The sequence below is a fragment of the Panthera onca genome, chromosome B4 (assembly GCF_046562875.1).
Source record: "Panthera onca isolate mPanOnc1 chromosome B4, mPanOnc1 haplotype 2, whole genome shotgun sequence".
In the NCBI taxonomy this organism is placed as follows: domain Eukaryota; kingdom Metazoa; phylum Chordata; class Mammalia; order Carnivora; family Felidae; genus Panthera; species Panthera onca.
Genome location: NC_138345.1, coordinates 133199839 through 133216552, shown reverse-complemented (window position 1 = coordinate 133216552; position 16714 = coordinate 133199839). Strand labels below are relative to the sequence as shown.

Here is a 16714-nt window from a genome sequence, read left to right as displayed (position 1 = left end):
TCCAGGACCACTGACCAGTGGAAGCCACAGTGCTGGGCTTGAGGACGCATCACTTACTTTTTGCTGTTTCTTTCTAGTCCTGACTCATGTATTTGTTTGAGGTGTCCATTTCTGGGACATTACCCCTCGAATGCCATCAACCCACTTCCATGGCCTTACAGGGCAGAAATATATGACGTTTACTCCTTTGCTTTGATTTCCCAGGAAACCAATTATACAAATAGCAATTGATCACCTTTGTTCGAAACAGGTAGAAAACTTGACTAATTCTGATTAATTCCTGATTAATTTTAGAGACACATGATATATTAAATTTGTGGAATTCAATAACAGTGAAAGGATAAAGACTCATGCATGTACACATATAGGTATTTTTGTTTAATTTTTTATCGACTTGAAGAGTGGAGAAGAAATCTGAATGCTGGTGTATAATGAATAGAGAGATTTTGTCAAATTCCTACTCTTTTGAATCTACTTGGCCTAGCACTGCCTATGAATATGATCATTTGAACTTGTGTCAGATACTCCTTGGTGATGGCGGGTGTGCATTAAATGTACTAGCACATAGTGAGTTATTAAATGATTTCTTCTAAAATGCATAATCCCTAAAGTCTGGACACATAATAGGCATTTTATTTAGAGTGCTTAGAATTGAGAGGAATTAAGTTAGACTAAGGGGAAATTCATATAGATAACCTATTACTTTGTAGTTGAAAGTTTTAGAAGAAGGATGTGTATATATACACAACCAAACAGATCAATTCTAAAACAAAATCAAGTAGAGACTGACAACTATAGTTTGGAGTTTATTGCTTAGGTCTTCTTTTTTTTTTTTAATCCTCCTTATAAACATTGTTCAAATTGGCAGGGGAGGGTTGTGCAACGTATAAGACAGTACCTATCTATAGTCAGGTTGTACCAATACTCCAGACAGTACTGATACAGGGTGAATTCTATTATTTGAATGGGGAACTTGGTCAGATTTCAGAAAAGCATGGAGTTTAGAGTTCACTGCTGAGAGGGGACAGGATGGAATTTTCAGATAACTGGACTTTAATTTCATTTAGTTTTACAGATGGAAAGATTTATTAGATAAACTTTCCTCTTTGAGCTAGGCTTGTTCTAAAACAAGAGGTAAATTGGCCTTTACTGTGTTCTCCATAGAAAACTTGAGTCATAGACTTTTTGCTCTCATGAGGCAACAAGTTTTTCAGTCAAGAAGTTTGCATAATATCCCTTATGGCCCTATATATAGATGGGTTATTTAGGAGGGCTGCTGATTGATATTTCAGACTTATTTTTGGAAGATGGCCAGAGTTTTCATTAGTTATTGTTTCTTTGAAGTGTTCAGACTTACTAAATTGTAAGTAAGTTTCTTAAATTTCTAAATTTCTCTATTTGCACAAATCAAATCAATTTGTTGTATTTAATCATTTCCTGGGGTGCCTGTGTGGCACAGTTGGTTGAACATCTTGATCTTGGCTCAGGTCATGATCTCACAGTTTGTGAGTATCGAGTCCCACATTGGGTTGTGTGCTAATGATGTGGAGCCTGCTTGGGATTCTGTCTCTCCTTCTGTCTGCCCTTCCCTGCTTGTACTCTCACTCGCTCGCGCTCTCTCTCTCTCTCTCTCTCAAAATAAATAAACTTAAAATTTTTTTAAATCATTTTCTAATAGCTCATCTTACGCTGGGCTTTAGAAACACTGTGTATAAAAGTTGACAGATATTTTCCCTTTTTTCCTCTTACTTTCTTTCCTCTAAAGAGATGTATAGTATTAAATGCCCATACTCTAGAATCACAAAGACCTGTACTAAATTCTCATGCCAGCACTTTGGAGCTGTGTGACCCAAGGCAAAATTTTGACGGTCTGACCCTTAGTTTCCTTATCTGTAAAATGGAGATAATAAGTGTACCATCCTCATGGGGCTTTTTTTTTTTAATTAAATTAAAAGCATGTCAGTCACTTAACAGGGTCTGACACGTAGCAATGCTCGATGACTCCTAGCTATTAACTATTTGCATTTTATTTTTATAATTAATGTTGCTGCTAATCTATGGTTCTAATTTATCTGAAATCAAATTCTTAGATTAATTTAAATTTATTTTACTGAAGTATCACCCAAACTCCTTTGACCTTGGCCTGAACCATCCATTTTCCTCAGTCCCTTTGTCTCACCAGAGAACCCATCCAGGTGCTCATATTCCATGCCTCTTGTTTCCGCAGCTTCTGGAAGACTCTGGAGAAGCAGAGAAATAGGAAACCCACGTTCTAGAGTCAGAATGTTTGGGTTCAAATTCTGTTGCACTTCTTATTAGTGGAATAATCTTAGGTAAATTACTTCACGCTGGGCCTTATTTTTCTACCTCTAAAATGGGATTAGTGGGGCGCCTGGGTGGCGCAGTCGGTTAAGCGTCCGACTTCAGCCAGGTCACGATCTCGCGGTCCGTGAGTTCGAGCCCCGCGTCAGGCTCTGGGCTGATGGCTCGGAGCCTGGAGCCTGTTTCCGATTCTGTGTCTCCCTCTCTCTCTGCCCCTCCCCCGTTCATGCTCTGTCTCTCTCTGTCCCAAAAATAAATAAAAAACGGGAAAAAATTAAAAAAAAAAAAAAAAAATGGGATTAGTAATGCCCATGTTTCTCCGTAGTGGGGTGTTAGGTTAAATGAGTTAAAACATTAGAGGATGTGGAACGATGTTTGGCACAGAGCGCACTTTCTATAAATGCCACTACTGTGGCTGTTGTTTTATCCATTTATTTTGCAAGGCTTTAGGTGTTAATTTATAAAAAATAATAGTTATAACCTCCTGATTAGATCTCTCAGACTATATGTATTACCATTTTGAGATATAGTTCAATTCAAGAAACAATTATTAAATGCTTACTGTGTATTAAGTACTATGGAGGGCATATAGTAATAAGATATTTTCTCTGCCCTCCAGGAGTTTATAAACTGGTAGGAGAGATAACTACATTCAGGGGGTAACTATTACACAGAGTAAATAAACTATTACTATACTTTCTATAACAGATAAAAGGTAGTTGCCAGGAGGTCTGGAGTAATTCTGCATGCTGGGGAGTCAGGAAGGTCAGATGGAAAGGGTAGGTATTTCCAGGTGAAGTGAATAAACAGGCCAGTACATGAGACTTGAGGAAGAGTCATTAGCCAGCCTTGATTGGGGTGCTTACAGTGGGAGAGCCCGGGAGTGCTCAGTGCAACATAGCAAAACTGTGGCACCAGTAACTTGGTAAGAGGAGGAGTGTGAGGGAGGTGGAGGAGTTGAAGTTGGCTCAAAAATTTTAATACTAGTTCAGGAGTCAGGGAGTGGGGGGCTTTGCAGATAGTGCTTCCATTTAGAGAGGTGAGGATGGAAAGTGGGTTAGGTTTTTGGGAGAAGGACACATTCTACTTTGGACCTGCTGAATTTGAGATGTAGTCAGGAGCCTAGTTAGAGTTCTGCCATTCTTGGAGGCATTCTTAAAAACTGCTCTATGAATGGAAAAGGCAGGTACCTAAGGTAACGTGATTCCTAATAGATGCAGGTCTCCCTCACATGTGACTTGCAGAGACCTTACAGTTGCAGACTTCTCATGTAAGGGGAGTCTCCCTGGCTCAGGATCCTCCTAACCCTCCTCCTCTGAACATGTTCACACTTAGCCTTTGAATGCAGGCTGTGCCGTGGTCATTCTGCGTGGTGTGCAGTGGGAATGCCCTTTAGGTTTCATTGGCATTTGAAATAGAGATCACTGACTTTTAACTTCATAAAAATGGCTATGGAGTTGTTTCATTAGGTGATTAGAGTAGAAATAGAAGAAATACTCGTCGCCCTCTCCTAGCCCACGTGCGCTTTGACTCATGTAGCTTGGTGATTTCACCTCAACAGAAAAAAAAGCTCTAAATGAAAGTAAGAGGAAGAAAAGAGTTATATTAATGGTAAAATGTTTTCTGGTCGAGAGAAATGCGTTGCTCAGTTAAAAGTACATGTAATTTTTAGATGCAAAAGAAAAGATTTTACAAATAACCAATACTTCCTGATCTGTGTGAATACCGTGTCTTTGCTGCACTCATGATGGTAAACACATGCTACCAGGAAGACAGTGTAGACCATCTAGAAAGCCTTTCCTGCTGGGTGTTGGTCCTCATTATATTTCCTTTGAGTTAAGAACTTGTGTTTTTTTAGTCTTAGGAGGAGGATACAGTGTTGTAGGAGGTTTTGAGCAAGAGGCAAGACTTTGGTACTTTGTGGATTGTTATCGCCCTGCAAGACCCTTCGCAACTTCCTCTCGCCGCCCACAGCAGAATACGGAAACCCTGCTGTATCAGGCCACTTCTGCAATTATAGACAGTCCCAGTTAAAGGGACCCTTCTTTCACACTACACCCTTCTGTGCGGGAGACCTTCTCTGCATTTGACAATGTGTCTTTTGTGGTGGAATGCCCAGCTGAACCTCCATGTCTCCTCTCTCTTTGCCGCCCTGCAGTGCTGCAGTTGAAGCTCCAGCAGCGCCGGACTCGAGAAGAACTGGTGAGCCAAGGGATCATGCCGCGTAAGTGCCTCTCTCTCTTTCTCTCAGCGTTTGCTAGAGTTGCGTTTTCAACATGGCTCGCATGCCTAGTATGCTGTGGGAAGGATCTAACAAAACGAGGGCGACAGATTTCATTTGTCACCTTCTTTCTTGTGCTTTTCCAAGTTCCGGGGCTTTCAGTCACTAATAGTTAACTGCCCTTATTGATCAGGTTCTGTGAAACAAACAGCATTAGGTTTACTGGTGCCATTGAACCATCCTTAGCTTTTGAATTGCACCTTTCAGGGGTTTCTACTCCCTATTAGGAGTACTTCCCTACTTCCCTACTTCCCTTTTAGGAGGAGCAAATCTTGAGCTGGGGTTTTGTGAAGAAGAACCTACCTCTTGCATGTGTTTTGCCTTAGGTGTTTAGGTTCTTGGCAAGGGAAAACCCTTTTCTACCTGGTATTTTATTTTGAATCAACTGTGGTTTTCTTTAGAGTGAGATTCTCAGATACCCTATGGCTGGCATGGGTGTGATTGTGCTTGTGGGGTTCTTGCAGAGCTGGGTTTACTGGGTGCACAACTCACTACATCACTTGGGGAGAAATGAAACCGACATTGGAATCCGTGAGAAGTAAGAAAATTTGCTTTTTATACCAACAGCATTATAAAGTGGAAACTGGCACCAGCAACATTTTGCTCTTTTTGACATTTCTTTTTAAGTCATCAGTGGAGAACTTAAGCTTTCCCTTCTTTCTTTTCTCTTGTGTGTTATTGCTACTTGGACACACCCTAATGAAGTTTAAAAAAAAAAAAAAAAAGGAAAAAGTCCTATAACAGAGTCTGTAAGTCTCTAGCTTCATAGAGAGAGAACTGATGTTTTTCACCTTAATGCAGCATTGACCTGCTGCCACTGTATTTTCCTAATTCTCATTCACTTACTCACTCAGAATATTTGGGAACCTATATGTGCCCATTGATGCAGCAAGATAAATCCAGCTTCTGCTCTCAGGAGCTTTATGTTTAAAAGGAGAATAGTGATAGTACACAAGGAGACAAATAAACAAGATAATTTCAGAACATGGAAATTACATAATTTCCAAGTTTGTTACGACGTAAGCTAACTGGCTGGTGTGGAATAATAGGAATGAGATGGGGTTACTTTGGATAAAGATGGTCAGGAAAGGCCTCCCTGAGGAGGAAATATGTGAGCTGAGGTCTGAAGGATGAGATGGAGTCAGCCATGCAGAAGCAGGCAGAGGACCAGGGGAAAGGGAGAACAAGCATAAGAGCCTAGTGCGGGTAAGAGCCGGTTTGAAACGTTTGAAAACATCAAGGAAGCCAGCGTGGCTGGGGCCTGGTGAGTGAAGGGAGAGCAGGCCAAGTTAAGATTGGCAGGGTGGGCGGGGCTATCAACTACACGGAAGAGGTGGGTTTTATTTTAGGTACAGTGTGAAGCCCTTGAAGCCTTTTAAGCGAGTAAGGATGAGATTTGATTCAGGGCATGGTAATGGCAGGTCCATTTCTAAGAGCTAGAACCTTATAGCAGCTGTAAGGAATCTGAGGTCTGTTTCTGTCCTAAGCATCAGCCAGGAACTTAAGTCTCAAATTCAGCTTCGGGTTTACTGCAATTAACTACCAAACCATTTACCCACATTATGCTGCAATCTTCTCTGGCTTTCCAGTAAAGGACATCCCACCCCCACCCCTTAAAGAGTCAAGAGCAGATGGCTTGTGCAGTGGATCAATAATGTGATCAGGTAGGGCAGTGATGTGCTTTACAAAACACTCCAGATCTGCCTCTCTAGAAACCTTTGTAGAGGGACAGGTCACTCAGAGTCTCATCTCCTTGTCCCTTTCACCAAGGACATCATGTGTTTAATGTCTTCTCTGTGCCCAGGGTAGTCTTAGAGAGATTAAAGAAATTTGAGGCAAATTAGTTACCTGCCCTCAAGACATTTAACAGTTTATTTGGGTGGCTAAAATCCACCGATGCACAAAATAAAGAGCAATTCAGCATCCTGTGGGGTGCTGACTAATTACAGTACAAGTTCTGAGAGCATAATGCTACTTCTCAGGATCTGTAAGATGTTCAGTGTCTAAAAGCCTTGCATTCTCCCACCTGTCTTTCACTTGGTACCAGGGGCTACTATAGATCACTGTTTAATATGATTTATTGGGTACAGTCCTCCTATTTAGCATTTCTTGTAGTATTCTCTGTTGTTAAGACAAATGATGCTTCACTTACTGCAGTTGCTTATAGATTTCCCTCCAACTGCACTGTGAGCTCCTTGAGAAAGTAACTTATTTATATTCCTGTCTCTAGTGCCTGGCACTGAATGAATGAATCAAGACATTCGGTTGTAAAGTGTGATATGTGTGTGTGTGAATGACAGACACACAGAAGCAGATACTACTCTGTTGCAAACTCGTTGGAATTCTGGGCATGGAATTTGGAATGACACTTCTATCAGGAGCGCAGGTTCTAAAATGTTTTGAATATCTAATTGTATACTCTGTTGTTCTCTGTATCTGTGAAGTGAGAATAATTGCGCTTCTTGTAGGATTAGAAGTGATCTGCCTCAGTGAGAATACAGCATCTTCCTCCTACCAAGAACCACCTTTGGCTATGGACACAGTCTTGGTTTTCAGCTTTTCTAGTGAAGGAAGTAGGTGGCAAACTCTTAGATTATGGGAGCTCTAGAATGTTGATGCCTGGGAATAGTTTCAGGTGTGAAATTCGCTGTTCACCTACATACCTGGTGATACACAGATAGGTCCTGAGTTCACAAAGCTGAGGGTTTTTGTTTGTTTTTTTGGGTTTTTGTTTTTGTTTTTGTTTTTTGTTTTTTTTTTTGTTTTTTTGTTTTTTTTTTGTTTTTTTTGCCAACTGTGCACCCTCTGAGTGAACCTTCTTCCTTACCATAGTCCTGTGGTCTCTACCCTTACTCTTGTTGTAACCTCCAACACCCTGTGCCTCCCTGACCTCCCCACCACCTGCCATCTTCTACCAGCCCCACTTCTCATCCTCCAGTCCGCATCTTTCAAAGAAAACCTGAGCAGTGCTGGAGACAACTTGTAAGTGACCAGCAAGTTGTTGATTATTGGAGATTTGGAGACCTGAACAAGTAATCTGGTTGGAAGGGCCTATTTCTTTCCCATCTTGCTAGCCTGAGGAGTTTCTGTAAAGCGTGTTTATATGTAAGTTTGCTGTACAACTTAGGAAGTAGGTAGGGCCTCAAACTGGGGAAAGGAGTGGTGTAGTCATGGCTGCATTTTGCCTCATCATTTCTGTGTTTATATCTTTTATCAAGTTCTTCTCATTCCAATCTTATTTATAGCTCTGGGAAGAAAAGCCCACCCACCTCATCTCCCAGAATACTCCTACACAGTTGCCACGTAGGACTGGCTTTCAGTTCTGACAGCGTATCTGTAGGACACCATGTCTTCAATGGCTCCCTTTGCACTCAGGGTGGTTGAGGTTCTGCATATCATTCTAAGTTGGAGTATGACCTTTCATAAAGTGTAAGGAATTAAAGAATCTCCCAATCCCACTGCTGCTTGATGTGCTCTGTTCATGGCATCTAAACTATGGGGTTTGGAAGTTGGTTTCTGATGTGTGTTTTAAACAGGATCACTTCCCAGCATCTGTCATTCTCCTCATGTAAATATGTGTCTCACATTTAACACTGTATAAACCCTACCAAATACAGAGTGCCAGATAACAAAGGATTACATAATCCAGGCCCTGAGCTTTCTTTAATAATGTCTGAAGCGCCACATACCTTGAGGGAAAGGAGAGATGGCACAGATAGGAAACTGATGTTCAAGTCCAAAGAGTAAGCCCAGCAATGCTGCTGTACCCAGAATGAAGACTCCTAGAAGAGACGGGTCATGTGTGCTACACTTTGTTCTCAGACAGAACTTCCCCCACAGCCTTCCTTTCTCTTTGACATTTAAAGGTGTACAAGGTCATAAGGTTTAGGTGAAAATTAAGAAAAATGTTCTGGCAGTGAGAGCTGCTGCAGAGGAATAACCTTTTAAAGGAAAACACGAACATTCTCCTGATCCCAGACAAATGAGAAAAAAGTTTCCTGTAATCTTTCTGAATATGAAAGAAGAACTTTGTCTGCTTCTTCCTTCTTAGCCTTTTGTTAGTCTATTGTGAATCCTTGAGAAAAGCATAGAGTAGCATGTTTCTAATGCTGTAATTAACCCTCAGTTCATTATTTTCCCATGTGCATGTAGTAGAAAAACCTTGGTACCTTGGCAAGCATGTGAAGAAATCAGGTTTTGTCCTGTAGATTCTCTAAGAACCTTGCTCCATTGCTTGAGTGAGCTTGTTTTTTCACTTTATTTTATTTTTGTTTAAGTTTATTCATTTATTTGAAAGAGTGAGCATGAGCAGGGCAGGGTTAGAGAGAGGGGGAAAGAGAGAATCCCAAGTGGGCTCCACACTGTCAGGGCAGAGCCTGGTGCAGGGCTTGAACCCACGAACTGTGAGATCATGACCTGAGCCGAAGTTGGAGGTTTAACAAACTGAGCCACCCAGGCGCCCCTATTTTTTCACTTTAAATGGCATTTCTGTGCAGCCATACGGTGCCATTGGTGACATTTAACCACTGAATGGTTAGGAGAATCCAAAGAGTGCGAAGGCAACACAGTGCACAGAGGGCAGCCACTTGGTATCAATCCAGAAGCCTCTCAAACTACCTAGCCCCTGAAGGGTGCTCAAACACGTGGCTAAGTGAAAAAGTGAGCAAATTGGTCTGTTTTGACTGGATCATACAAACAGGCCCTGTGTATCTCACATTGAAACTGGAAAGAACAGCTTTATGTAATGAGGTCTCACCACTCTGTACTTTTAATAAACTTTGCCATATCTTGACTCCCTAACCTTTAGTTCTGCAGCTTAATCCCTTTGTCGTGGTTCAGCTGTCATTGTTAGCCAAGTGATACATACACATAGAGACAGTGTGGCCCTGTTGTAGCACTCATAGCTTATCTGTCATTTTAATTGGGCCCCAGTGTTAGCTGGAAATCTCCTGTTCGTCTGATTATAGCAATCTCTGCACCAAGAAGACATTTTTTTTAAATTTATTTTTAAGTTTATTTTGAGAGAGAGCGAGAGCATGAGTGGGATAGGAGCAGAGAGAGAGGGGGAGAGAGAATTCCAAGCAGGCTTTGCACTGTCCTCGCAGGGCCCAACTCGGGGCTCCAACTCACAAATTGTTGAGATCATGACCTGAGCCGAGATCAAGAGTCAGACACTTAACTGACTGAGCCACCCAGGCACCCCAAGAAATTTCTTTTAAATTCTAACAAGAGGTTTTTTGTTTGTTTGTTTGTTTTTGTTTTGTTTTTTTTAACATTTATTTATTTTTGAGACAGAGAGAGACAGAGCATGAATAGGGGAGGGGCAGAGAGAGAGGGAGACACAGAATTGGAAGCAAGCTCCAGGCTCTGAGCCATCAGCCCAGAGCCCGACTCGGGGCTCGAACTCATGGACCGTGAGATCGTGACCTGAGCCGAAGTCGGACACTCAACCGACCGAGCCACCCAGGCGCCCCTAACAAGAGGTTTTTTAATGGCTTGCAGTATCAGGATTGATTACTATGATCCCTTTGTCTTGGAAGCTGAATTTCTTCTTAATAATATTTTTATTTGTAACTTGGGAATCGTTACTAATAATATTCTTTACCAAATGTACAAACTGAGTTTCCAGATTCTTTTTCTTTAGTACAAATGGGTCAAATCCATTTTGGTAAAGCTCTTTTAAAACTGATTTTTGTTTTTGTAAACCCTAAGAGAATAAACCAACCTCCTGAAGCCTCAGAGTTTCTTGTAATGAGAAAAAGGCTGTAATTTAACTCTGTCATCTAGTAAGTTGGTGATGGCATGGGATCTTTTCCCCAAGTTACTAGAATTCAAAAGAACTAGCCGCTAGACCAGCCCTGTCCAATAGCACTGTCAACAGTGATAGAAATAATATGTAACGCTAGCCACTATCCACATGGGATGTTGAGCACTCAAAATGTGGTTAGCTTGAGTGAAGAGCTAAATTTTTTTAAAATGTTTATTTATTTATTTTGAGAGAGGGAGAGAGAGAAAGAGTGTGTGTGTGTGTTGGATGCCTATGTGTGTGTGTGCACGCACGCACGGAGGAGGAGCAGAGGGAGAGGGGGAGAGAGAATCCCAAGCAGTCTCTGTGCTGTGAGCACAGAGCCCAGCGCAGGGCTCGATCTCATGAACTATGAGATCATGACCTGAGCTGAAATCAAGAATCGGACGCTTAACCAACTTTGCCACTCAGGTGCCCCAAGAGCTGAATTTTCAACTTTAATTTAAATTTAAATAGTCACATATGGATGGTGGCTATTGTATTAGTGGAGTTTTACACCTTACTCTCCCACTTAGGAACAAGGTGACTTTGGGCAACTCAGTTAACTTTTCTGAACTCAACTTCTACTTTTATAAAAAGGGGATAATAACTCTTCTTACCTATCCACAGAGTTAGTTTGGAAATAAATGAGGCGATATGTTGTTCATGCTTTTGAAGTATAGGCACTGTTATTCTCAAGAATGAGAGGAGCATTAGCTTGGCTCTATCATCTCGTGAATCTGAAAGCAGTATGCGCGCGCGCACACACACACACACACACACACACACACATACACATATATCTTATTAATTTCTCTCAAAACCAATGTTTGGGAACAGGAACTATTTTTCAATAAATAACCTCTTATTTGCATTTTCATCTTTACAACAGTTGCTGAAAATTATTGAGTCAGAGAACCACTAGCCAACATGGTACTCTGTTAAGACTGTTTCCATTTTGGTTGTATAGTAACAAGACTGTCATTTTATTAGCTTGCTGTCTCCATGGCAGTGGATGCTTCTTTTTTACTCTCTCTTAAAACAAATAAATAAGTGGGTTGGAAATAGTGTTTTTTAAAATCTCTGGGCAACTTGCCAAGAGACAGAAATGTTCACCAGTGGGGACACAGAGGTGATTTCAGGAGAGATGAGGGTCTGGTTTGAGTCTGGATTGCCCTTTTCTTTTTAAAACTTAGATCTAAGTTGACAAAATTATAGGCTTCCTGGAAATGTCATTTGTCTTGCTTTTTAAGTGAAGTGTTACAGTGTTCAAGGCTTCTGTCTCAGTGGGTACTTTGTAGATTCTGAGTCTAGGTGGGAGCAGAGGTGAGTGCAGATCTGCACCTCGGCTTCTGTCATTTCCCATTTGCTCCAGTCCACTTGGGAGTGGCTAGAAGCTCTGTGGCAGTCTGAACTGCTGTTCCTATGAGCCAGAGAAATTTGGCCAAGATGCAGCCCATGTCCCTCTCCAGTAAGAACCCAGAAAAGGCATTCCCCAAGCCCCAATTTTGCCCACTGCCTCTGGTCTAGTCTATGCCCTCAGGCTCATGCTTCCTTTATTTTTCTTTTTTTTAATTTTTAATTTTTTTTTTTTTTAAACAGAGAGAGAGCTCAAGCAGGAGAGAGGGGCAGAAGGAGAGGGAGAGAAAGAGAATCTTAAGCTTGACTTGGGGCTCAGTCCCATGACCCTAGGGTCATGGCCTGGCCAAAATCAACATTCGGATATTCATTTGACTAAGCCACCCAGGCACCGTCATGCTTCTTTTAGATACTGACTCTCACAAATATTCTTGCAACTCATTTGGCTCTTTTGTTTATTTTGTTTATTTTTTTTTTTAAGTTTCATTTATTTATTTTGAGAGAGAGAGAGAAAGCATGAGCAGGGGAGGGACAGAGAGAGGGAAAGAGAATCCCGAGCAGACTCCACCCTGTCACCACAGAGCCTGACGTGGGGCTCAAATTCATGAACGGTGAGATCATGACCTGAGCAGAAATCAAGAGTCGGACGATTAATGGACTGAGCCACCCAGGTGCCCTCCATTTGGCTCTTTAGATATATAAATATCTGTGTTTGAAAGAGCTAGTTGCCTTTTCTTTTTTTTTTCTTTAATTAAAAAATGTTTGTTAATTTACTGTTTGGGGGGTGGGGGGGGGCAGGGGCAGCAGGGCAAGGAGTGATCAGAGAGCAAGGGAGAAAGAGAATCCCAAGCAGGCTTCACGCTCAGAACAGAGCTGGACACTGGGTTCAGTCCCGTGAACCACAAGATGACCACCTGAGCCAAAATCAGAGTTGGATTCTTAACCAACTGAATCACCCAGTGCCCCTAGTTGCCTTTTTCTTCTAAAAATTGAGATATAATTGACATATAACATTATATTAGTGTCAGGAGTACAATATAGCCTTTTTTTTTTTTTTTTTTTTTTTAAGATGCAGTGAACACTGCCTGATTGAGATGATGTTTCTTCAGCTTGGAAGTGTGACCCTTTCACTGTAGTTGAATGTCAAGTTTACATGGCATTTGAGAAATACCAGTGTAAAAATGTGTCCTAGGATTGGTGCTAATCTGATCCCTAAACCTGAAGCTGAGAGAAAATTGTGTGAGACACATGGCCTCAGCAGTTTTGTCTCAGGAGACCAGCTGAGTGTATCACTCCTGGGTGTTAAATGTTGTATTTCTGATAGATGTCAGCGACCTCATCTCTCTTCCTGCTATTGTAGGATTTCTTCTCTCAGTGGTTAGTGACTAGCATCAAACCTCCTCCTTGGCCAGTTGGTAACAGATCCTAAAATAGGACTCTAGAGTGAGTTGTATGTTTATGTTCTGAGCATATTCATTGTTGAATTCAAAGAAGAATTTTAATAGGAAGCTCTGTTGAACAGGCCATCAAAAGTAGCCTTCTTGATATGGATTCTTGATACAATTTAATATCTAAAAAGTACAGTAGAAAAAAAAGGTGGGGGTTGGTGTCTGGGTGGCTCAGTTGGTTAAGCGTCCACACTTGATTTCTGCTCAGGTCAAGATCTCACAGTTCGTGAGTTCAAGCCCCACATCAGGCTCTGCACTGACAGCTCAGAGTGTGCTTGGGATTCTTTCTCCCTCTCTCGGTGCCCCTCCCATGCATGCTTTCTCTCTGTGTCTCAAAATAAATAAAAACTTAAACAAAAGAAATTACAGTGGATATTCAGTTTTATTTAATAATTCTTGAAGTGTCTGAGATAGCCAAGGCCAACTTCTTTTCAAGGTAATAAATGGAGTAAAGGAGTTTATAAAAGTCACTTGTTGAAGCTACTCACAGAATTTACCTGTACAATTACAAATGTAAAGAATCACACTCAGGGCGCCTGGGTGGCTCAGTTGGTTAGGCGTCTGACCTCAGCTCAGGTCATGATCTTGCAGTTCATGGGTAAAAACCCCACATCAGGCTCTGTGCTGACAGCTCAGAGCCTGGAGCCTGCTTCGGACTCTGTCTCCCTCTCTCTCTGCCCCTCTCCTGCTTGCTCTCTGTCTCTCTCTCAAAAATGAATAAACATTAAAATTAAAAAAAAAAAGAATCACACTCTCAAGGGGGCTGTGATAGTGTCTGACAATGTGGCGACTTAACATTTTCAGCCCAGTGGGGTGCTAGCTGCAGAAAGGGCACAGGTGATTTGGAGCTTTTTCCTACGAAGGTGACTTAAGCATATTGATTACGGGGCTTCAGTAAGAAATAGTAGCTTTTGGGTGTGTGCGTGCTTCAGCAGAGAGCATGCACCGGTGTGGTCGCTGGTCCAGAGCACTGGACTGGACTGCAGTGTGAGAGCCACATATAAATATGGCTGGCATGTATGTCAGAGGGAAGCTCAGAAGGCCAAGTTCACAATATGTGGCCCCTCATATTCTACCCTTTAGGAATCCAGTGTACCTGTTGATAATTCATCATGTAAAAGATTGTATCCTGACCTTTTCTTCCCAGTCTTATGTCTCTTTCGCTGTCAGTGGGTCAAGGTTGCGAGACTGAAACAGCTTGCACTCCTGGGAAGGAAAAAGATTCAGCATTCTGAGTCTCCACTTTTGCATTTATTCTTGGTTGTTGGCTTTCCTGCTGGTTTGGGTGGGGATGACAACTCAGATGCCAAAACAGTGGTGGTGGCGAGCCTGATACCAAAACAGGATGTACATGAAGCACGTTTTCTGTTAGTTTGGATTCTTGCTTGCACCAGAATGTGTGATCCCTTCCGCATACGCCACCACCCCAGCTCTTTCTTTGACTCACATGGACTTGGACTTAGTTCTGGTTTTCATTGTCATGGCCAGTCCCTGGAACTGTCAACACAACTCTTTAGTTAATGGTCTTTGTTGCAAGAATTGGAGGCATTTTGGTAGGACAGCTAAAAACAGTTAAGACAGAAAATGAAGTCAGGCCCAGTTAGCTCTCAGCATTTGATTCCACATGCTTGCTGTTTGCTGCAGGAGGATGGCACAGAAAAAAAGTGAAAACAGTACCAATGCCTCAAATTTAACAGCTTCTAGCAGCTGGCAGAGCACTTTCTCTTTAGTGCTAACAGCCGTCAGTGTGGAGGTTTGTATAATTGCCACCTCCTCGATGAGGCTCTTGAGGCTGGCTCAGGGGTCATGTGACTTGCCCACAGTCACACCATACCGAAGGACAGAGGCAGCGCCAGTCTGGTCTCCTGGCTCCAAAGCCCATGCTAATTCCTGAAGGTCACAGTCTAATGGTTCTCAATGATGTAGGAGTTTTATGAGATAGCCTGTCATACTTTCCTCTGCAGCTTCAGTATTGAAAATTGAAAACAGCATCAGATCAGGACCCATAGTTGAGGAAGTAAGGTGAAAGTTGGTAGTGGGGGTGAGAGTAACCCCGTCATTTTTGAGCCCCCCCCCCCCCCCCCGCCGCCCAGTGAAATTGCTTCCAAATTGCTGCTCCTGTCTGCTGGCTGTGGGGCTTAAAGGCCATGGACATCTTTCCACTTCCATCATCATAACCCTTAGTTAAATCAGAGCCTCCTGATTTCTCTTGTGCCATTGATACTCCTTAGAAAATCTTACGTGTCCCTTCACCACAGTTGCCCAGACAAGTTCCCAGGATTCAGCACACAGTTACCCCTGTAATCCTCATAGATTCTCGAAAGCTGGTGTAGTGTGCCCCAGGTTAAGAGCCCCTGTTCTGCCTGGATACAGAATCATCTCCCTAAAGGTGGTGATGTCACACCTGTGACACAGCTGACCTCTGTGCTTCTGTCCCTCCAGTGTGTAAGTGACCCTCCCCCTTTCCTGTCCTGAGTCCAGCGATCCTCTGGGCTCCTCGCCTGCTGTGTTCTAAGACCCAGAACTGCTTTTCTATAGCTGCCTTCTATTGAGTGTGATTGCCAGGCTGCAGATACAAACAGTGGGGTGTGGAGTCCATCCCAGCTAGGCCCTCACCAGGGTGGGAGGAGAATGATCCTTTGACTCAGAAATGCACACTTGGCAACTCAAAGCAATGATCCTCAAAGGGACTCAGGAGATGAAGCTCTTTACTCACTTGTGGGCACCTACCTAGACAGCAGAGTTGAAAGTTTGAATGAAGCTGTTGAGAAAAGTTATCAAGTGCTTACTAGGTGTACTTTGTAGTCACTTAGTCCCTGACGGTGGAGAGTGAGCAAACAAAAATCCTTACTTTCCCATCTGCCGTGTGCTGCCTTTTCTCTGCCTTTAGGACTTAGAGAAATCTTGGTTTTTGAATGTTAGCAGCAGCAGAATCCTTGAGGAGCTTAATAGAGTAAAATTCTTGAAGCCCGGGAGTCTGCATTCTAGAGAGAGTCTTGCTCTCCAAAGAAGTTCTGATGCAAATGACTCTTGAACCTCACTCAGAGGCGTGCTGGGCTGAGGGATGCTGGCCTCTTTGCCCTTTTCATGTTTAGTGGTGGAGCGGGGTCTTGTTATTCTCCCCTCTCAGGAGTTGTGAGGCGAAAGACAGCCTGTCTTCATGCTTCAAGAGTTGATGCCAACTTTCTAAGACCATTGAGGCTGCTGGTTTATGAAATGGTTGTGTATAGAAGCTTAAGAACCCCGTTTTCCAGTGCCGGGGAAAGCCTGCCTCGCCTGCCTCTCTGATGGCGGTGTCAGTGGTCCATATGGCCAACTTAATGAATTGCCTGGAGCTGTGTGCAGACCTCCATGCAAGGGCCAACGGATGAGGCAGAAGACGCCTTCAACTTTGGAAGGAGTTTGGTTATGCAGTGACTCCCTGTTCTGCCACATTGGCCCCTTGGAGAGAGGGTTGGAGGGAAAAGGACTGGGAGAATGTGTGTCCCCTTGACATCTTTTGAGGTTGTATCTGTCCCA

The 16714-nt window shown here is 42.6% G+C and overlaps 1 protein-coding gene across 2 annotated transcripts in view; it reads left to right on the top strand.

Annotated features, from left to right (window-relative positions):
* MRTFA (myocardin related transcription factor A) overlaps positions 1 to 16714 on the top strand; it is a 101815-nt gene that overhangs the window by 54335 nt on the left and 30766 nt on the right. For both annotated transcript variants that reach the window (XM_060659496.3, XM_060659495.3), the window contains exon 2: positions 4481 to 4546. In XM_060659496.3, coding sequence (XP_060515479.2) covers positions 4481 to 4546 — 66 coding nt within the window. The remainder of the gene's footprint in view (positions 1 to 4480; positions 4547 to 16714) is intronic.